At 37.9% G+C, this 22,491-nt stretch overlaps 2 protein-coding genes and 1 non-coding gene across 4 annotated transcripts; 1 reads left to right on the plus strand and 2 right to left on the minus strand.

Moving 5' to 3' along the window:
• Nucleotides 1-6,912: 6,912 nt before the first annotated feature.
• On the minus strand, nt 6,913-9,401 carry LOC131651791 (syntaxin-22-like). Of its 2 annotated transcripts, none has more exons than XM_058921489.1 (7): nt 9,020-9,400; nt 8,808-8,901; nt 8,537-8,685; nt 8,333-8,404; nt 7,923-8,080; nt 7,702-7,802; nt 6,913-7,224 (listed from the first exon to the last, which is right to left on the minus strand). In XM_058921489.1, exons 1-7 carry the CDS (start codon nt 9,376-9,378, stop codon nt 7,159-7,161), a joined length of 999 nt encoding a protein of 332 aa, XP_058777472.1. In that variant the 5' UTR covers nt 9,379-9,400; the 3' UTR covers nt 6,913-7,158. The 2 variants fall into 2 exon arrangements, with proteins under 2 accessions (XP_058777472.1, XP_058777473.1); XM_058921490.1 differs by lacking the exon at nt 6,913-7,224 and adding an exon at nt 7,248-7,536 and having other exon boundaries at nt 9,020-9,401.
• A 4,413-nt stretch (nt 9,402-13,814) lies between these two features.
• Nucleotides 13,815-13,921, minus strand: LOC131654387 (small nucleolar RNA R71). Its single transcript, XR_009299428.1, has one exon. It is a non-coding gene; the product is annotated as a small nucleolar RNA R71 (small nucleolar RNA).
• Nucleotides 13,922-18,422: 4,501 nt separating this feature from the next.
• LOC131649793 (uncharacterized) lies at nt 18,423-18,770 on the plus strand. The gene has a single exon (XM_058919551.1). The coding sequence runs from the start codon at nt 18,423-18,425 to the stop codon at nt 18,768-18,770; it is 348 nt and encodes a 115-aa protein (XP_058775534.1).
• The last annotated feature ends 3,721 nt before the right edge of the window (nt 18,771-22,491 follow it).

The following is a 22,491-nucleotide window of genomic DNA, read 5'->3' on the forward strand; positions in this document are numbered from 1 at the left end:
ATACCATTATAAAAGATATAGGAACAAATATAATAACATAATTCACAGGTCGAGGTTCATGTTCACATAACATCACACTGCATATACAAACTTCATTTATTCAAACATTCGTCACAGTATAAATTAACGCATCATTCACAATATCATAAACAAGTCATCACAGATCCATTCATTTATGCAACTCCACAATGCACATATCACGACACACATGTCCCTTCCAATCACAACTCAACAAACATATAATAATAATAATAATGACAGTGCAATGTGACTCAATGACTTGACACAATGCATGTGGTACCAAAACATCGTGGTTCATGACCACCGTTCCCGTCGGAACTCTCGACCCCTTTTTCATGGTCCAGTGTGACCCCTATTTTATGATCACACCCACGACCCCTGTTTCATGGTCAAGTACGATCCCTATTTCATGACCGCACCAATTCATGGTTCATTCAATCGAACCCAATTCCTAATAGAATCCGGATAATTCGCATACACTCCACTGAGCAACGAATTATCTCCACCACGACTCCACAATTGAGTCCGGACCTACTAGGCATCTACCATAAATTTTCACCTAGCAGTCTCAATGATATGTTATGCAAATGCACAAACAATACAATATGCATAATCAAAAATAACAGCATGCATATCACACGATCCTCCTGATCACTCGTAAGCCACACCCTTACCGTAATTCACAAAGAATTACCACTGTTGTGCTAAGACAACACACAACATATAATTATTCAATATAATTCGCAACATCATCAATAAAACATCATCATAATACCATCATTTGACCTCACAACATCATTAACACAAAGTGGACTACCGGTTTAATTCTCAAGAAATAATTTAACATTTTCTCAAAATTTTCCACTGTAAAAATATCTCACATCACTCATTTTATTTTACCAAAATAAATATTATCTTGTTAGCTTTTCGACACTTCAAACGGCTCGTCAAACGGACACACGAAACACAAGTTATGATTTTTCAAAGTATTTCAATAAACCCGACACTGATATTTTATACTGACACCTTAAAAGCACATTATACCCTATTTAAATTTAATTCTAGGACTTGAAACCATTTTTACAAGAAAGTACACTGTATTAGGTTTCTCCAGGTTCGAACGATGAGTCAAACGGACACCCGAAACTTAACTTATGAATTTTTTAAGTTTTATAAAAATCCTGCATTTTTCCTCCGAACAGCTCTCGGGTTCCCACTCAAATCCCCTCAAAATCTCATCTAAACATCACTATAATACAAATTAAATACAGAGCAACCTATATCTATCATGTATCAACAATTAGGAACCTTAAAACATGATTTCTAGCACAAAAGTTTTGAATCCAAATCCAAACCCTAACATTTCAATTCTAGCAATTTCAAGAACAAAATCCCTTTCTAAATTGTTCGTAACTTCATTCCGACTCTGACACGTGAACACGCAACAACAACACATTTACATCATACACTTCATAATCATACAATCTCATAACAACAATTGCAACCAATTATCATTCCAACAACAATCATCAAAACAACATAGAATTCATAAATCAACAATCATCAAAATTATCACATAACGACAAATCCCCAAAACCCCAAATTATATCATTATACCTAAACCCATATCAAGAATAATAGCATGGAAATCCCCCCTTACCTCGAAATTGCTCAGAAAATCCTGCGGAGATTGATTCTTGAAATTGCCCTAGTTCTCCCTTGAACTTCCTCTCTAGGTTCTTCTTCTCCCTCTTCTCACTTTTACGATGTTTTTCACTCTTCTACGTAACTCTTCCTTTTCTCAACTTCTAATTCTCTTTTATTCCAATACTAACCCTTATACCTTTAATATTTAATTCCAACCTTACCCTTCCCTAATTAAATAATTATTTAATAAATCACTAAATATTCATTCTATTATTCTATTAATAATAATAATATTAATAATAAGCATAATAATAATAATAATCATAATAATAATAATGATAGTAATTATAATATTAAAAATAAAACTATTATTACTTATATCACATAATTACTACCTACATTTCCAGTCTACCCGTCCCACTATGAACTCCACACCTACACGCTCAACCACACACCCTTAACAAGACCAAACAATTAAAATAACACACGATGATTAAATAATTAAAAATGGGGTGTTACATTGAACCTTGATGTTGATAAGTTTAGTGACTATAGTGAAGATGATAGCACTGATGATGATGATGATGATGATGATGGAGGCATAAGTTTCAATGACAATGAAGAAGAAAGAGCATATGAAGTAGAAGAGGAACAATTGGAGATAGTGCGTGTAGAAATACCAGTTAATGAGAATAGGGTTGATGTAAATGGGAAGTCTATAAAATTCAAGGTTTTGGCATCCAAATATCACAAAAAGATGAAACCCTTTAGCAAGGGATCCAAAGTGAATGTTTTGGTTCCTAAAAGTGTGTTCAGATCTAATTCATAGAGGAATACAAATAATTTATGAAGTAGAGAGGTGAACTGTGATAGTGAGGAACTGGATAGTTCAGACCATGATGAAAGTGACAGGGATGAAAAATAGCCCAAGCCTAAATATGAGAAGTTTAGAGGTGAGCTGCTAAACAAGGACTTTCAATTCAAACTAGGTCTGAAATTCAATTCTCTATCTGAATTTAAAGATGCAATCAGGAAGTGATCAATTTTAAATGAAATAGAGATAACAATTGTTTAGAATGAGAGTTATAGGGTTACGGTAAAGTGCAAGGGTAAATGTGATTTTTTAGCTTTGTGTAGCGAAGTGGGGGACAAACACACCTACCAATTAAAGAAATGGGATCACCAACTAAGGAGCCACACGTGAGGAGCCAGTTCCTGCACCAACTGAGCATGCGACACTAATTGAGAAAGTTGCACCAACTGCTACATGATCAGTTGCACAAACTACTACACCAACTGGCCATATTGAGCAAATAGTCAACAAGGCAAGTGAGAAGAAAAAAAGTGTTGTTAAGAAGAATACTCAAAGGATGAAAGCTAAGATGAGCAATGAGAAGTTGAAAGCTGTTAAAAATGCAAAAAAAAAAAAAAAGGTGGGTCTGGTTCAACTTCAGATGCACCATTGGTGTTTGATAAAGAGCCTTATGTGAAAACATGGAACAATATTGCAAGGAGAATGACTCAGTAATTAGGTTGTCATTAAGTGTCATTTTGGTAGTAAAAAAAATGTTGTTATTCTATTATATATCATTAAGTTCTTTCAATACAATTTAATGATATTTTACACATAATTTGCTTTCAATCCAAAGTGATTGTTTATGTTCTTGTTTTGCAGAATATGCACCAATTTTGGTTGCTATTGTGTTGTAATTATATAACACTAAAACATTACAACATTATAACCTTATATAACAAACACAACAATTTCAACCTCTTTCATTAATTCAACAGCAATGTGTAACAACCTTGTACAACAAACACATCAATTTCACCATGTTTCATTAATTCTACAGCAACATATTACAACCTTGTAAAATAAAACAACCTTGCAAAACATTACCAACTATCTGTTACATGAACTTAGAAGAAATAAAAAACATGTAGCAATAAGTACAACTATCAAAAAATTCGTCTTCTTCCTTATACCGTTAACCTTTTTCTTCATTTCTTCCATCTTCTTGAAAAAATCTTTCTCCATTTTACTCATCAGATCGACGACTTCTCCGTCCGAGTAAATTGTTTCTCTTTCACCAAAAAACTCATCATCCCAATGAAGTATGTGACAATCACCTTCTTTACCTCAAAACTTACACTTCCAGTACTTTTTTTTCAAGGATTTGCAATCGATTTTGAAACAAACATCTTCATGAACATATTATGATCGCATTTAGGAGTTATTATGTCGTTTGAAGACATGCTTAAGTTATAACAATATGTATTTCTTATTTTTCTGGATTAGATCAGCGAAACAAAAGCGATTAAAGGAAAAGATTTTGAAGAGAAATAAGATTAGGGGTTTCAACTAAGAAGAAATGAGAATAGATCTTTGAACATGAAGATAAATGAGGTCAAGTATGACTGAAGTTTTTGTTTTTCACTACAGGACATTTTTGTCCTTCCACACATCATTAAACACATGTGGATTTTAATTTAAATGAAAAATAACAAAAAAACATCTGTCACATCAACATTTTTGATGACTTAGCATGACAAAGAATTAAAAGAACAATATTTTACAAATATTAAGGAAATCCATACAAATTTCTTTTAGGGGGGTTCAAAAGGCACTTATATGGCAGAGGAAATGGGTATTAACCATATGTAATATGTTCTTAAATAAGAAAAAAGATTATTAACTTACATAAAAGTCATTCTCAAGACTATTCTCAAGACTAGGGGTGTACATTGATCAGTTTAGGTTGAATTTGACCAAATCGAATACCTAATCCATTTAGGACACTCCAATTTTAGATGAGGTAAAATAACCACTCTTTAGACCAATGAACCAGTTTGAACAAACCCGCTATTTTTTGAGTTGGGTTGAGTTGGATAATGATTTACTTAATTTCTTTTTTATGTTTTATTAATATTAAACGACTAGAAGATGAGTCATCATATTTTTTTCATAAGAATTACTCAACATTTTATCTTCTTAAAAAAATTAAATAACATATTTTTACTATCTTTTAACATCATAAAATAATAAATGATAACATCAACTAATAAAAGTATCATAAAATGTGAAACATTCAAAATTAATTAAAATCATGTTTCAATAAAATGGTAGTAAATGTTAAGAAACTAAAATTGCAACAAATAAGTTAATATTCATTAAAATTATAATAATAAATGTTGGATTAGTGTATCGGTGGATTTTTTAAGATTTGAGTTCAATTTTACCTTAAACCCAATTTTTTAATAAATTTTTAAATTTTAAATTCATATCCACCAAATTACCCGACCCAATCCATTGTTTTTTTTAAATGAATTTGACCAAATTTTATAGGTTGACCCAACCCATATACACCCCTATTCAAGCCTCTTATATGTTGAAAGATGATTTCATATAATAAAAGATGGAGATATCAATGTTTGGTTTTAACCACTCTAAAAAAAAAAAAAAATTATTCCTTGAGAGTATGTAAAATATACCTCCTCAACTTAGATCAAACACCTATAAGTTGGTAAGTTGGTGATTAAAATATCATTGCAGACTTAAATCTTCTTCTGTTGCCCCCCAGATAATTGTCGATTATGGAGTAAAAATCTTAAGGGTGAATATAATTGGTTGACATTTATACATCAAAATTATAATTCTGACTAACACTAAAACTCTTACCTCACAAATGGAAAAAGCCTAAGAAATTGTTACCTTCTACTACCGATTGCAAACATGTAACTAAGACCGTTGACAACTAATAATACAAAAACAGAAAGAGGAAAATCCCTATCGTAATTCTTTTTGCAAAGAAATTCGCCGGCACGACTTTTTATAACCGGTACTAACACACCAGCAGCTCGAACTAATCTAAATACCCCCAAATATGCTGAGAGAAACATGTGAGATCAAATACCCCCAAATATGCTGAGAAACATGTGAGATCAAGACTCGCCAATACGACAGAGACAAAAAACGAAGGAACAACATCAAAATGCTACAAACACCATGAAGGAACAAACCATATTTAACCAAACAAAGGACAACTAGATTTGCCTCCCTAAAGAGATAGGCTCAAGAAAATAACCCCGATTCATCAGTGAAACTTTAAATCTTCATAAGCAAATGAGAACAGGTAAGAGTAGAAGAGCACTCCTCTGGTAACATTCTAATTAGTAATAATTGCATTCTAATAAGTAGTAATAATTGCACAATCAGATTTAATTTAACTGCTAATCTTTTAAACCCTCATTTCCAAGCAATGTTCATATCCAAGACAACCGTCCATAATTCAGCATCTAAGAAATTTACACTTGCCTAGATAAGAGGCAAAGGCAAATATGACAATAGCTTGGTTACCTCAAGTTATATGCCTCCAAAGTCCGAACAATGTCTCAGACAGAAGAGAGCAATGCACACGGGACACAGCTCAAGCAACATCATAAACCATATATAAGTAATAATCACATTTATAGTGCCGGTAATATATGAATTACCCTGTTTCTCAATCTATGTCAAGTGTTTACTTTTAATAGTAGTCTAATTCGATGTTTATGTACATTTAGCATATCACACTCTCAGAATTATGGTTTCTTTCAAATAAAGTAATAGACTCATTATTCATTAGAGACTAGAGAGGCTGTAACTACAACTAGAAGTCTAGAACCAACAATCATCAGGTCGGCAGGTGCCAGGTTACAAGTCAGCAAATGTATTTTAAACAAGAAAACATAAATAAATAAATAAATAAATAAAAAGAGGGCAGAAATCAATTCGTACTTTGTTCATGTAACTGCCTCGTTGTTTTCGTCAAGTCAATAACATTATTGACTAGTTAAACAAATGCATTTCACAGTTTACTTCAATGATATAGTAAGTTAAGTTAATATAACTGTCTGTGCAACTTAGGAATTAGGATTTATCTATGTTTTATTCAATTAAAAATCCATTTTCTCCAGCAACTATATATCTATTTTAAGAGAATAGTAAAAAAAATAATTTAAAAATAATTCTTCCTCTCGTGACATGTGGCAAAATTTCACACATGTTTTTGTCATTTTCCCCCTTACATCCATGCAAACTTGCAGGGGATCTTTACTGGTTAGACCTACATAAGGAGGCTTTTATTCAATTTTTGGAAAAAGATGACCACAAATCCAAGAGGAGGAAAAATGACATTTCTAAATCGATATATTGCTACGAATTGGAAACGGCCCTTTTTGAATTGCATATATACAGGTAAAGAATGAATTAAATAGTTATTTTATTAAATATAAACATGAACAGGACTTACACAACAAGCAGGTTATGACACATCCTTAACATTCCAAACACCAACATAAAGAGGAGAACATACCCCCTTAAACAACAAAGACAGGATAGAGTAAGCAATTTCCGCGCCGTGCATGAGATCAGGTAAAACACCATTCAGTGGAAGTATTTGCAAGAGAGATTCTGCAGCTCAGTAAATACTACCTTTGATTTATAATGGACTAAGCAGCAACAACAATGATGATGATGAGAAGCACGACTCCAAATATCACCAAAAGCAAGCACACCTACATAGATATGTGAACATTTGAGATTGATAGAGAAAAGTTACATGATGTTTTAAAAGATAAGAGAAGAAGGCACGGTAATATTAAGTTAAGCTGTGTATGACCAGGCCTTTTTCATTCCTAAAGTTATGAATTTTTTACTTTGCAAGGCTGTAGCCTTGTGTAAGTTCAGTACAATATGTGAAGAAGGTTTGAATCCCGTTGATGTTAACAATTTACATGTTGGGTCAGTCTATGCAGAGCTTTGTGTCTTCAATTGGACCCCCGTTAGTGGATGATGCAATTGGTCCCCCAGATTAGTCGGTCCTAGAGCTGGTTATCGAGTTTTCAAAAAAAAAAGTGAGGAAGGTTTAAATTCACTAAGCCATAGCATCTATATTTACTCAAAAATCTCGACATCTAAATTAAAGTGACAGGACGAAGAGGACACTTCAAAATCAACAATTCAATCATAAAATGAAAACTTATACTATATACCAAAGATGAGCTTGATCGTTGTGTTTTAGAAGCTTTCACAAGTTCTGATTTTGCTTGGACAGTGGCTTCATGCGAATGCTCAATGTTTGATCCAATATCATCTGCAAAATGGAAATTCTCAACATCAACAACAATTATAAACCAGTTCTAGACATATAAAACGACTTGATAGAGGATGCATAAGTAAAAAAAGTAAATGAAGGATGGGGGAAACTAGTTACCAATCATTGCTCCTTGCTCATGAACAAGCACAGCAAGATCTTTGAAGATCTCATTTACTTCCCCAATCTGCTGCTGGATTTCTTGAATGCCTTGTTCTCTTTCCTCGATGATAGCCTCATTGAAGGAAATCTCATTATCTAAGGATATTACCTCCTGTCTGCAGCATGAATAACTTAAGAGCTAAGCAACTAAAAAGATTCAAATGGCTAAAATTGAAAAGTATCCTTATGATAATATAGATGAAAGTTTAATTTTTCAGCAAATTCAATTTTACATGGCAGAACGCCGCCAATGATCATTTCACCAAACCTTTTGGAATCAATTCCATTTCAGCTTAATATAACTTATATGGAGTATATAAATACTCCAAATCACTTCATTTACTAGAAAATAAGATACAAGAAGTTACCTTTTGGATTCCACAAGGGCACGCTGTTCTTGACTTTTATCCGAACTAACACCTACTCCACTGACTGTATAGCTGCAGGGCAGAAAGAAAAGCCCATGCTATAAGTATTATACAGTTGCATGCAAAGGTAATAGAAATTAATAACAACAGCACATTAATAATCTCGCCCCTTGGACTAAAACTCTAATGACATTGATCAGTCACCTGGATGGCTGAGCATCTTGCGGAACAAAAGGAACAAAAGGAGCGTAAGCTGTCTCCCTCTCGGCTGAAAGACGCTGCGCCTTCTGAAATTCTTTCAACACTGCCTGAAATTCTTTGGCCAATTTAGCATCTGCTATCTTCTTGGTTGCCTGCAGATACAAAAAAAAACTCATGCTTTCTATAAATTGAACATAAGATACCAATAAACTCATTTGTTTGCACATGCAATCAAAATAGATAATAGATAATACACTAACAACTTGAAACTCACATTAACATCGGCATGATGATCAATTTCACTGGCTTGTTTAAGTCTATCCGACGTATCCTTCACCAATTGTCCAATATGAAGTCTCGTCTTATGCCTGTAAGTTACAAAAGTAGAAAACGAATCAACACAATCAGTATCTTAAAATAGAAGTAACAACCGTAATTTCCGATTCATCAATGATGAAAAACGATCGTGGTGCAGTGATCTCTCACAGTTTCTCGCGGAGTTCCGGCGTGTCTTTGGGGGTTCCGAGTGTGTTGACGAGTCTCTGAAAAGTGGAGACGGCAGTGTTGATCTGAAATACGCCGGAAGCAACCGCCTGCGTCGGGTTTTGTTTGCCGTTGATTAGGTTGCGGCGGCCGGATTCTAAGTCTTGAAAACTCATTCTGATGTGAGCGTAACGTTCACGAGAATATCGGTGAGAGAGAGAAGGGGAGTTGGGGTTTGGATGAGGAAGTATGGGGGGTGGGAAGAGTAATCGGAAATTTGGTGAAATTGGAAGTATCGGAAAGAGAGAAAGTTGGTAGAAGGATAGAATGGAATGTTTTGGTGAAGACGATTGATGTTGCATGCGTGCAGTAGCGGGGATGAAAGAACACTTTTAGCTTCGTTTTCACTCCTTGCCGGCACGTTTGCATGGACCCACTACACACGTGTTTCAATCCGACATACAATGGGAATGACAAGTTTGGGTTTATACGTGAGAGGGCAAAATTTTTTTTTTTTAAAAGAAACTGTTCGTAGGTGTAAAACATGTTTGGAATACCTCTCAGAACTAAATTTGGTGAAGTTGCAACTGTAGGTTAAAATGAAAGATGATTGAATTTTTTTAGAGATTTGAGTAGCACGATAGTAGTATGCGTGAGTTCAAGATGAAAATATGTCTTGTTTATCCTTTGATCGGGAGTCCTATTTATACCTTTGAAATAATGAACCACGGCATTAATGAAGTGACCCTTGGAGTCATTTAGTAATGACAGCTATCGTAACTTCAGTAGTCCTCCATTTAAAAAGTGACCCCCTATATCCGTAATCGTCATAGCAGACTATCATAACCGGCTACGAAGGTGGGAAATGGAGAACCCTCCGATTTGAGAGGTTTTTTCGAGTAGAGGAGATGCCTCGAGTAGGGAAGATGTCCACGATCTACTCGGTGATATGTTACAAACTGGTTTCTTTGTCGTAGCTGCTTATATTCTTACTGGTCTCCCATGTCGGCCTAAGTATTTTTGTCATGTACATAAGCCCCCGATCTCGATACTCGTAGGGATGAAGTGTTCGGCCTAGAAGATGCCTTTAGAATTCTTGAGTCGACTTGGGTGATCGGCCTTTTATGATCCAACGATCGTCGTGACCCTAGCGTGCGCTAGTGGGTTTTAAAGAGCCATCAAGACACGTCTTTCCACCTTATTGTGTAATGATGATTTTAAAGGGGAACACGCCGTTCCGCCTTAACTCTATTTTATAGTTGTTTAAATTGGATTTAAGTGCTTAAATGTTGTTCCCCCATTCTTGTTTTTCCATTTTTATCTCTACGAGTAATTCTTTCTGAAGATTTACCATAAAGTTCTCCTTCTTCCTTCATCCACATACTTCTCCCAAGTAACACCCTTATTCTTCTCTACATTTATTATTTTTACAACAATGATTGTTATTAGGGAGTGTGATGAGTTTGGGAATGTGTCTGTTCCCCGCAATGTCCAAGAGAGGAAAGCTCTTTGGAAGCAATGTAAGGAATCATGCAAGGGGGCACCTAGGACAAAATGAGTTCGCCCAGATAATCCAAGAGGTTTATGGAGACCTCTAAGAGTCTTTTAGTGATTCTGACACAAAATCTGAATCATTAGATTCCATAGAAGTTTTAATGGAGACGGGCGGATCTTTTGTAGACTCGGAGGTTTTAAGCTACAAAATAGCGGAGTCAACTACAATGACATAGGAAAACTCCGTGCCAGTAAAAATCTCTCCTCGAGTGGAAAGGAAGAAGATGTGATACTGGAAACTTGTGAGGAGGGTGAGACGGTTTGTCTATTCCATTCAAAAGGTATAGATGAAGAGTATTTTTACTTTTGCCTTGGAGTCCTTGACGGTTTCAAGATCCAAATCCCATTTTCCAACTTCGAAGCCAACCTCCTAACCACCCTAAACATAGCCCCAGTCCAATTACGTCCAAATGGCTTGGTATTTATTAAAGCCTTTGAAGTTATTTGCGAAGTATTAAACATTGACCCTACCTTAGGTCTCTTCTTCTCTTTCTTTGAATTCAAAGGCGTCGTTAAGGGTAGCTTTGTGACCCTTAACAGAGCCCCGAGCAGGAGTTTTCTTCGAGCTTATACTTCTAATTATAATGGTTTCAAAGATGGTTTATTCGAGTCAAGAGTGGGAGAAGATGTCCTGGCGTTTTATATGTTGTGGACGGTAGCTGGCGTTTTCCTCCTCTAGTGGACAGAGAATCTAGTGCATGTGTTTGGGTTTGACAATGACAAACTAGTATCGGATGAAGTTCAGACGCTTGACTTACTAGATTCTTTCTAACTGATTAAAATGAAGGACATGATGGAAATGTCCGACGATCGAGATAAACTCTTGGAGTATCTAGGTAAGGACCTCTGTTAGCCTCTTACCATATGAGTTTTTATAATTTGCCTTATCTTATGTTTTTCCATTTGTTTTGCAGTGAAAATGACGACCGCAAATGTCAAGGAACAAAGGAACCTGATGGCCGAAGTCAGATCCCGGCGGGTGCCACTCAATCAACCATGAAATTCGACCCTTATGGGGAACATCATGAGGAAGAAGACAAACACCGAAAGGATGCCCAGATGATCTCGGTGCCTTGGACCGACATCCCTGAATCTTCTCAACAACATCCAGCTGATAACACGAAAACGTATCGTATATTTAGCTTAATTTACATGCATTATTATTCTATTTTATTTAGATTTTATTATTTTATTTTGTATTATGCCGGTATTTCGTTGTGTTTCAGGTAATTGAATAATTATGGGCTCATGTGAGAAAAGGAAGAAAAAGTATCAAAAGTTGAAGTTAAAAAGATAAAAAAAATGCAAGAAAGAAAGGAGGTGCGAAAAGCAACAAAAATGAAGCAACAGGCCCATGAAGCAATGGCCCATGACGGACCAAAGCCTCATTCCGTACGACACCCCCTCCTTCATTCCGTACGGCGCACCCCCCTCTCTGCCGTTCGGCACCCCTCTAAAATATGGTGTGTGACGTAAGTCACACACCTAGGCCCAGAGGAGTCTGTTTTCAAAGACTCTATTTTCTCTCCTCCATTTTCTCCGCCGTGAGATGCTGTTACGAGACATTTCAAAACCTAGTGCTGCTCTATAAATACAACACAAGACCTGAATCAAAGGGGAGAGCTTTTAACCTAGTGCCGTAATATCTTTCTTCTGCAATTTCATTCTCTTCCCGAACTAATACTCTGCAATAGTTTTCCACGCCGGAACACTATTGCGTTTCAATTTCTTTCAAGCTCCATATTTTAGTTTTAGATTCAGTTTATTTTCTGCAATAGATTTTATTCCGGATTCAAGATTGATACTTCAAGATTTGTTCAATTTCAGTTTGCTATATTAAATTCAGGTTCATTTAATTGCTTTAAATTATTACAGTCTGTTTATGTTAGTTAATAGAATTATGTCCGGATTAATTCTTACCTGCTATATCTATTATGTTCTGTTTATTAAAACAATGTCCGGCTAATTTACTTTTATCGGTATGTAAGGTCACATAACCGAGGGAATCGAGTAACTCTTCGATGTAGTTTATTAATTGAATTTATTTGTCTGGCTGATATTTCTAAACGCTTAATTAAACTGTTTTGTAACGAGAGTTAAAAACAATAGAAGTTAGGATCAATAAAAACGAGAGTTTGAGATTTTAACTGGACCTTAGAAATTAGGCATTAACCTTAAATACAGCGAGAGCGCTTTAAGGGTAATTAGTTTTCATTGGTTTTCAAAAATCACTTTGAACTTTAATTGATACAGCGAGAGCGCTCACTTAGGTTTAATAGTGAAATCATAATCAATAAACACGAGAGTGTGAGAGGAGGGTTTTTAAACTAATAATTTCTACAGAAAAGTGATTTTAAATTATGATCCGCATCGATGGCTCACTAGATCCCCGAAGTCTGACCATTGCATACCGATATTATTATCCTAGATTTAATTTAATAATATTTCTTTTTAATTCCATGTCTGATCATAATCGATCAAATATTAGCCTTAGATTTGCGTAGTAGTGATTAACTACATTAGGTCGATTCTTAGTCCCTGTGGGTTCGATATCTTTTAAAACTACGCGATAGACTGTTCACTTGCAGTCATAATCACAGACATACTCCATTGTCACGATCAAGTTTTTGGCGCCATTGCCGGGGACTAATTTAGTCGGCAATCGTAATTAACTGTTACGTTGTAGAGACTAAGGCAAACTCATTTATTCTAATTCCCTTTGTGCATACCAAGTACTCGCTCTCGAAGTGAAGACTTAGTGCTGCCAATTCCCGAACCGGAGCGTTCTATCACTGTATCACGTCGATTACGACATACTCGCACTCTTGTTCCTACTCTTACTTTTGAACCAGTTGAAGAATCAACCATGGGAGAACAACCGCGTCCTCTCAAATCTTACGCTATTCCTTCGCAAGCTGAACCTCACAATAGCATTGTTGCCCCTGCTATTGAAGCAAATAATTTCGAGCTAAAACCATCGTTGTTGTCAGCTGTACAACAAAACCAATTTTCTGGAAATGCGACGGAGGATCCTAATCTTCATTTGTCGGTGTTCTTGCAATATGCAAACACTGTAAAAGCAAATGGTGTCAGTTCGGAAGCTATCCGACTGCGCCTTTTTCCTTTTTCACTGAGGGATAGAGCTAGAGCTTGGCTCCAGTCTTTACCCGCCAATTCTGTCACGACCTGGAATGAACTTAAGAAAGTCTTCCTGGCGCGTTATTTTCCACCAAGTAAGACCGCCATGCTAAGAGCCCAGATCAATGGGTTTAGACAAAAAGACAACGAGTCTTTATTCGAAGCGTGGGAGAGGTACAAAGACATGCTTAGACTTTGTCCACATCATGGTTTAGAAAAATGGTTAATCATCCATACCTTCTACAATGGTCTCCTCTACAATACGAGACTTACGATTGACGCCGCCGTAGGTGGCGCACTGATGGATAAAGAATATGCTGATGCCCACACACTTATCGAAAGTATGGCTCAAAACCATTATCAATGGGGAAGCGAGAGAGCTCAATCAGAGAAAACTTCTGGAGAGAAATCTTCAACGAAGAGTGGGATGTACGAGATAAGTAGCCTCGACCGCGTTAACGCCAAAGTTGATGCCCTAACTCAGAAGATTGAAAACCTCACTATAGCACCTGTAGCCGCCGTGGCTGCTGTCTCTCCAAATTGCGAAATATGCGGGATGTCTGGACATGCTGCCCCCGAGTGCCAACTTTTGGCAGGAGTTTCTCCCGAACCAGTAAACTATGCTCAAAGAAACCCCTACTCAAACACGTATAACCCAGGATGGAAGAATCACCCTAATTTCTCGTACAAGAACAATAATGCTTTGTACGCACCTGGTCAAGCACCCAGTGTACCACCTGGATATCAAAAGGCACCATTCGCTGCTCCTAACGTCCCTAGGAAGTCTAACTTAGAAATAATGATGGAAAATTTTATAGCCACTCAAACTCAGACTAATAAAGATTTCATAAACCAGAACATGCACACTAATGAGCAAATCAAACAGTTAGCGACTAAAGTAGACGCGTTGGCCACTCACAACAAGATGCTCGAGACACAAATCTCTCAAGTGGCACGGCAACAAGCACCAACGGCCGCACCTGCTGGGACATTTCCAGGACAGCCACGGCCAAACCCAAAAGGACATGCTCATGCTATTATTCTGCGAAGTGGTAGAGAGATGGATGAACCGACTGATCCTAGGCTTAAAAACCCTGCTATGTTCCAAAGCCCTAGGAAGACAACTGAGGAGGAAAGTAGACCCAAGGATAAACCGAGTGATCCGAAAGAGAGAGAGGACAAAGAAGGCGAGACGGGGGATAAAGAAGCGCCATACATACCTCCACCACCTTACAAACCACCTATCCCGTACCCTCAAAGACTCGAGAAATCTAAAAACATAGGGCAATTTAAGAAATTTGTCGAACTTTTTAAACAGTTAAACATCACAATTCCGTTTACAGAAGCCATTACCCAAATGCCCTCATATGCTAAGTTCCTAAAAGAAATCCTATCGAATAAGAAGAAATTAGAAGACAACGAGACCATAACACTCACTGCTGAATGTAGTGTAATAATTCAAAATAAAATGCCACCTAAGCTGAAAGACCCAGGAAGTTTCTCCATACCCTGCAATATAGGAAAATTTGTCATAGACAAAGCTTTATGCGACTTAGGAGCTAGTATTAGCCTAATGCCTTTGTCCATTTGCGAGAAACTAAACATGGGAAATCTAAGACCAACCAGGATGTCAGTACAACTTGCAGACCGATCTGTCAAGTATCCTGTAGGTGTTCTTGAAAATGTACCCGTCCGCATTGGACAATTCTACATCCCTACGAATTTCATAATTATGGACATAAAAGAATACGTCAATACTCCTATAATCTTAGGAAGACCTTTCTTAGCTACCGCTGGAGCCATTATAGACATAAAGAAAGGCAAGTTGACATTCGAAGTAGGTGAGGAGAAGGTCGAGTTTATTCTAACACAATTCCTTCAAGCCCCAGCTATAGAAGATACATGTTATCTGGTGGATGTTATTGATGAATGTGTAAGAGAGATAGGACTATCAGAAGAATCTTACTCTGAAGTTATAAAGATTTCGATGCCCTTGATTTTCAAAGATGACAATTGGCGTCCGGAATATCGAGACGATAGTTTAAGCGAATGCTTAGCTTTAACACCCAACCCTATGCCTTGCCCAAAGAAACCAGCCTTGGACCTTAAACCATTACCCAAGACTCTTAGGTATGAATATCTTGACGATGAGCTCAAAAGACCAGTAATAGTCAACGCAGAGCTAGGAGCCACAGAGACCGAGAAGCTATTACAAGTTTTAAGAAAGTATCCATCTGCGTTAGGATATAACATTGTTGATCTGAAAGGAATAAGTCCTTCCATATGTATGCATCGCATCATGTTGGAAGAAGATTGCAAAACCTTTAGGGAGCATCAAAGAAGGATTAACCCTATCCTGAGCACAGTAGTTAAAGATGAAGTTACCAAACTTCTGAATGCTGGAATTATATATCCAATCTCCGATAGTCAGTTGGTAAGTCCGGTCCATTGTGTACCAAAGAAGGGAGGCATAACAGTTACCGTAAACAAGTCAGGCGAATCTATAGCCGAAAGAAAGGTGACTGGAGCAAGGATGTGTATTGACTATCGTAAGTTAAACAAAGCCACGAGGAAAGACCATTTCCCTCTTCCCTTTATTGACCAAATGCTCGAACGCTTAGCAAAATATTCCTATTACTACTACCTGGATGGTTACTCCGGATTCTTTCAAATCCCAATTCACCCTGACGGCCAAGAGAAAACAACCTTCACGTGCCCTTATGGAACATTCGCTTATAGACGAATGCCTTTCGGATTATGCAACGCCCCTGCGACATTTCAGAGATGCATGATGTCGATTTTCGCTGATTACATAGACAACATCATGGAAGTCTTTATGGACGACTTCTCTGTGTGTGGGGAAGATTTCGAAGGATGTCTCTCAAATCTAGAAAAAGTATTGGACAGATGTGTACAAGTTAACCTCGTCCTAAATTGGGAAAAGTGTCACTTTATGGTTAAACAAGGGATTGTACTTGGACACGTAGTCTCCGAAAGAGGAATTGAAGTCGATAAAGCAAAGATCGAAGTAATAGAAAATCTCCAACCCCCAAAAACAGTTAGAGAGATACGGAGCTTCTTAGGACACGCAGGTTTCTACAGAAGATTCATAAAGGACTTTTCTAAGATCTCTAAACCTCTGACTAGCCTCCTAATGAAAGACGTTGAGTTTAACTTCAACGATGAATGTCTAGAAGCCTTTGAAGTACTAAAGACAACCCTGATATCCGCACCCATAATGCAACCACCCGACTAGAATTTACCATTTGAAATTATGTGCGATGCAAGCGACTATGCTGTAGGAGCTGTCTTAGGCCAAAGGAAAAATAATAAACTCCACGCAATATATTATGCAAGTAGGACCTTAGACCCTGCGCAAATGAATTACGCCACAACCGAAAAGGAACTCCTAGCCGTGGTCTTCGCGTTAGATAAGTTTCGTTCCTATCTAATAGGAGCAAAGATAATAGTTTACACTGACCATGCAGCCATTAGGTATCTACTAGCTAAACAAGATGCAAAACCTAGACTGTTAAGGTGGATCCTACTACTACAAGAATTTGATTTGGTAATCAAAGATAAAAAAGGGACCGAAAATGTTGTAGCCGACCATTTATCTAGGATGGAAGGTATTAAGACAGAAGAAACACCAATCAACGATGATTTTCCCTATGAACGCTTGATAGCACACTTAGAATCCGAAAGCGACACATTGGAACAACCTAAAGTGCAAACCGTTAAGACACTAAGCACCGGAACCACGCTGCCATGGTATGCCGATTTCGTCAACTACCTAGCTGCGAGAGTGCTTCCGCCCGACATGACTTATCAACAAAAGAAGAAGTTCTTCCATGACCTTAAACAGTATTATTGGGATGAACCCTTGCTATTCAAGAGAGGCGCTGATGGGATATTCCGCCGATGTGTTCCGGAAGAAGAAATAGAAAGCACAATACATCATTGCCACGATGCCCCCTATGGTGGGCACGCAAGCACATCAAAGACATGCGCTAAGATTCTGTAGGCAGGTCTCTTTTGGCCCAACCTGTGGAAGGATGTCTACATCGCTATTAGAAACTGCGACCGATGTTAGCACACTGGAAACATATCTAGACGAGATGAAATGCCACAAAAGGGCATTTTAGAAGTAGAAATCTTTGATGTGTGGGGAATCTATTTTATGGGACCTTTCCCATCTTCCTTTGGAAATAACTACATACTTGTCGCAGTCGATTACATATATAAATGGATAGAAGCTGTAGCCTCACCCACAAACGATGCACAAGTAGTTATTAAGCTATTCAAAAATATAATCTTTCCAAGATTTGGTGTGCCAAGATTAGTCATTAGCGACGGAGGATCCCACTTCATATATAGAATTTTCGAAAAACTCTTAGTGAAATATGGAGTCCGACATCGTGTAGCAACGCCCTATCATCCACAAACTAGTGGACAAGTCGAAGTCTCAAATTGACAAATTAAGAAAATACTTGAAAGGACTGTTGCCACGTATAGGAAGGATTGGTCAACTAAGTCACACGAAGCACTGTGGGCGTATAGAATCGCCTACAAGACACCAATAGGAACCACGCCTTTCAAATTAGTATACGGTAAATCTTGTCATCTACCGGTGGAACTAGAGCATAAAGCCTACTGGGCAATAAAAACCTTAAACCTAAGTTACACCACCGCAGGCGAAAGAAGGCTATTAGATATGAACGAGTTGGAAGAAATTAGATTGGATGCTTACGAGAATGCTAAGATTTACAAAGAAAGAACAAAGAAGTGGCACGATAAACGCATCTCAAGGAAGGAATTCAATGAAGGAGATGTGGTGCTACTGTTTAATTCTCGACTTAAGCTATTCCCAGGAAAACTTCGTTCAAGATGGTCTGGTCCATTCGAAGTTACCAAAGTATATCTGAGTGGCGCTATCGAAATTAAAGGAAAATCGAGCGATAGCTTCGTTGTAAACGAGCAGCGATTGAAACATTACCATATTGTTGAAAACAAAGACTACACTGATAGTCCTAAGCTCGTAGAGTTAATCGTCGAGTCGTAGAACTAACCATCGGTTCGTCAAGCTTGCGACATTAAACAAAGCGCTTTCGCGGGAGACAACCCACCTTTTTAAATTTAATTTTCCGTTAAGTCATTTTAATTTTAAATGTTTTATTAAAATTTATCTTCTTTTCTTTCTGCACTCTTATTTCAAACTACTAACTCTTTGTTTTAAATCATACTAACTTAAAACTTTTCTCTCTGATTTTATAAAAAAATTCCAGGGTACTAACCACTTTTCTGACTTTAGAGGTGGATTTCACTGATGACATGGTAGTTACTTTTGGGAGTGAGGATCAGCAGAGACGATATGAGATTCTAACACAGCGTGAGATGGGTCTCACCGCTTTCTCGCATGATGCGACCCTGACAGTTCTAGGTATCTGAGAAAGTATGCATTTTATGCTTCATCAGATTGGATGGGAGGATCTCCTTACCACCCGTACACCCACTTTCCGCAACCTGGCCTTAGAGTTTCTGAGTTCCCTCCGATATGAGCCTAGACTTGGATTAGGTTTCAACAGAGGAAGAGTTTCATTCAGGCTGTTTGGATTCACCTACCGCTTCACCACCCGTCAGTTGGCCGAGTTACTAGGATATCCCACAAGCATGGATGCCTTGATGGAAGTCGATAATGAGTACTTCCCTAATAACATCGTTGACTACTTTTGGAGTACCATATCAGGTAGAAACCATAATGATCTACGACTCTCTTCAGAAATCCACAATCCCGCCATTAGGTATTTCCAGATGATTCTAGCTTTCACACTTGTTGGAAAACCTTTGGGCGATACTTCGGTGACTAAGGATGAGCTAGGCATTATGATGTGTGTTCTACAAGCCAGACCTGTTATGGGAGTTTCCTTTATGCTTGCTAGGATGGCCACTCTGGCCCAAGATACCATCGGTCCTATCCTTGTAGGGGGTCTTGTTACTAAGATCGCCCGTGCTTTATCTTTGAGAGGCCCGCTTGCTAGATTGATTCATTATGGAGGATTCAAATCCATGGACATGGAGTTTTGCTTTAACAAGAGCCTGATCAGCAACTACGAGTTTCCACCTTATCATCTTCTCGTGAACTATGAACCAGATAACCACTTTTCTCTACCTTGCATTAGGTTCACAAGTGTTCACAAGAAAGAAAATTGGATTTATGACTTGGAAGGACAAGGTGAGAATGACTTCGAGGAAGAAGAAAGTGATCCGAGGACACCGACTAACTACTATGACATAGATATTACACCTGATGAGGATGTGCCTATGGTTGACCACGCCGCTGCTATAGAGACCCTTCGAAACGACGTTGCTGTACTTCATACCGATTTAGGGAGACTCCGAGGAGATTTCCACGGATTTATGGAGTTGGTCACGGCAAATCTCCATAGTTTTCATCAACATTTTCAGTCCATCCCGCCTCCGAAAAGTGGCTAATTGAATACCGCTAATTTTTATTTCTAACTCTTACATTTAGACAATGAGGACATCGTCTGGTTTAAGTGTGGGGGAAGGGAATTCTTAGTTAGGATTTATCGTTTTAAGTAGTTTTAATTTTCAGTTTTTCAATTTTGGTATTTTAATTAGTTAGCATTTCTATTTTTAATAACAAAAATTTAAATTTTCGGTTTTTGATTCTAATAAAATTCAGCATTCTCTTTATTCTGTTTTTATTATTTTTTCTGCTATATGTTCCCTCTGCTAAATTTATATTGTATGTGTGCATTGTTAGAAATTAGTGTTTCTAAAAATATATCTGCTAAAGATTGCTCTATTAGAGATAAATTGTACTGCTATTAGCTTTATCTGTTAGGCACAACATGCATTTTATGTCTGCTACCTATACTGCTGCACTGCTTTGAATTCAACTGGTATAGGATAGAGCTATTATCTGCTACTGAGAACTTTATATGCACCCAATTAAATACTTTGACTACTAGTCAAAGATATTTTTACCAATTTATGTTGGTCCAATAGCAATGCATGCATTCTGGTCAAAAAAGCAAAAATTGGAATCTCTACGCAACACACAGAACATGCAAGACAGACGCACATGCATGTACATGCATGTCTGCCGTCCGCCAGAGAGGGCCCCATGCCGGTCGACGTAACTTCCCTCCTTCCGTTCGGCGCCTTCCTTAAATGCAGAGAGGTGCATTTGTTCGTTCCTAGCCAGAAGCAACCAATTTCTCTGCTAGTTCAAACTTCTCAGTGCTAAATTAATTTCCTCTTTCAACTTCAATTCAAACCTCACCTTAATTCCATTCAACACTCATTCAAGCTACTCATTCATTCTCTGCTATATATATTATACCACTGCCACAAACAGAACCATAAACCACAAGTATTTTTCTGCTATTTCTTCTACAATTTCTTTCACACTTCCAGCAAAAAATTTACTATGGCTAACCTCAACAACCAAAACGAAGACGAGTTCCCCGGTGTTATTTTCCGAATTGGAGAAGCGGGAGAAATTCAACGAAACCGATACCGAAGTTTCGCTCAGAGAGGGGTGGAAGCATCAAGGTTCGCCCATATCGATAACTTGCGAAGTTTGGGGCTGTTCGAAACCGGTGTGCAAATATTACTCCACCAAACGGGTTTATCATTCGTGAGCACACTCGACTTCCCCACATACGAAGTGTTAACCTTGGAGTTCCTAAGCTCTTACATTTACAACACACCCACCGACGCTTCTCACAACCTTATCGGAACCGCTACCTTCCGACTAATCAACCGAGAATACACCATGAATCAAGGAAGCATTAGTGCTCTTTTTCGGTTCACACGTGTTGAAGGAGCCAACTATAGAATTCCGCCCGAGCTTGACTGGCAAAGAGCCTCAAATGATACTTGGCGTCAAATATTCGGTAATGATAATGTCACTCCCGACATGCGCTTCTCTTCACAAATTCATAACCCGACTATGCGTTACTTCCACCGCATTTTAGCAAATACTATTTTTGGAAGAACCAACATCAACAAAGTCAATGGTAAGGAGTTATACTTCTTTTATTGTGCCTTCGCCAATCGTAGTATCAATGCCAACACTTTCCTTATGTCTCACATTCAAGCTCTCGTATCAAGAGAAGGAAACACACCATTCTGTGTAGGATGGCCTGTCACTGGTATAGCTCGAGCCCTCAACCTGAATGATAGGCTCGAAAATCTACCCTCTCTACCGCCCGTTTTTATGGATATCAATAACTGCAGAGCTGGTCGCCTTATCAAATCAAGACCTGACGGAAGGTATAACCTCATGGTGCGAAACAAGGAAATTCATAGTGTCATACTGCCAAACATCGAGATCACTAGGATAGACCGCAGAGACAACTGGATCTATGATCTCGACACACCTGCTCCTAGTGAGAACGTAGAAGATAATCAAAATAATGCAGATAATGTGGATGAGGTTGAACAAGAAATGAATCAAGGAGAGCCCCAGCCTGATGAAAACCCCCAACCCAATCCTGAAAATGTTGCAGGACCATCTATACCTCCACCCCGAAGAAGCAATCAACCAGTCACACTGGATGATGTGTATAGAGAGATGATACGCAACCACGAGGAAGAAACTCAGTATCATCAAAGGATTGAGGCAGGTCAGAACGAAATGATGACGCTGATGCGTGAAATGCAAAGAGATCAACACGACTATGCGTACTGGAATAATCGTAGCATTGCAGACCTCACTGAAGAAATGCATTGCTTGACATATCGTGTTGAAG

This window comes from Vicia villosa, linkage group LG2 (assembly GCF_029867415.1).
Source record: "Vicia villosa cultivar HV-30 ecotype Madison, WI linkage group LG2, Vvil1.0, whole genome shotgun sequence".
NCBI classification, from domain to species: domain Eukaryota; kingdom Viridiplantae; phylum Streptophyta; class Magnoliopsida; order Fabales; family Fabaceae; genus Vicia; species Vicia villosa.

Bases quoted from the DNA above. Each gene is read 5' to 3' on its own strand.
- LOC131651791 (XM_058921489.1), bottom strand. From the start codon at position 9,378: ATGCAACATCAATCGTCTTCACCAAAACATTCCATTCTATCCTTCTAC. The intron at 8,081-8,332 runs GTAACTTCTTGT...TTCATGCTGCAG, and splicing joins GCCCTTGTGGAATCCAAAAG to ACAGGAGGTAATATCCTTAG. The intron at 7,803-7,922 runs GTAACTAGTTTC...TCCATTTTGCAG, and splicing joins TGAGCAAGGAGCAATGATTG to ATGATATTGGATCAAACATT.
- LOC131649793 (XM_058919551.1), top strand. From the start codon at position 18,423: ATGAACGAGTTGGAAGAAATTAGATTGGATGCTTACGAGAATGCTAAG.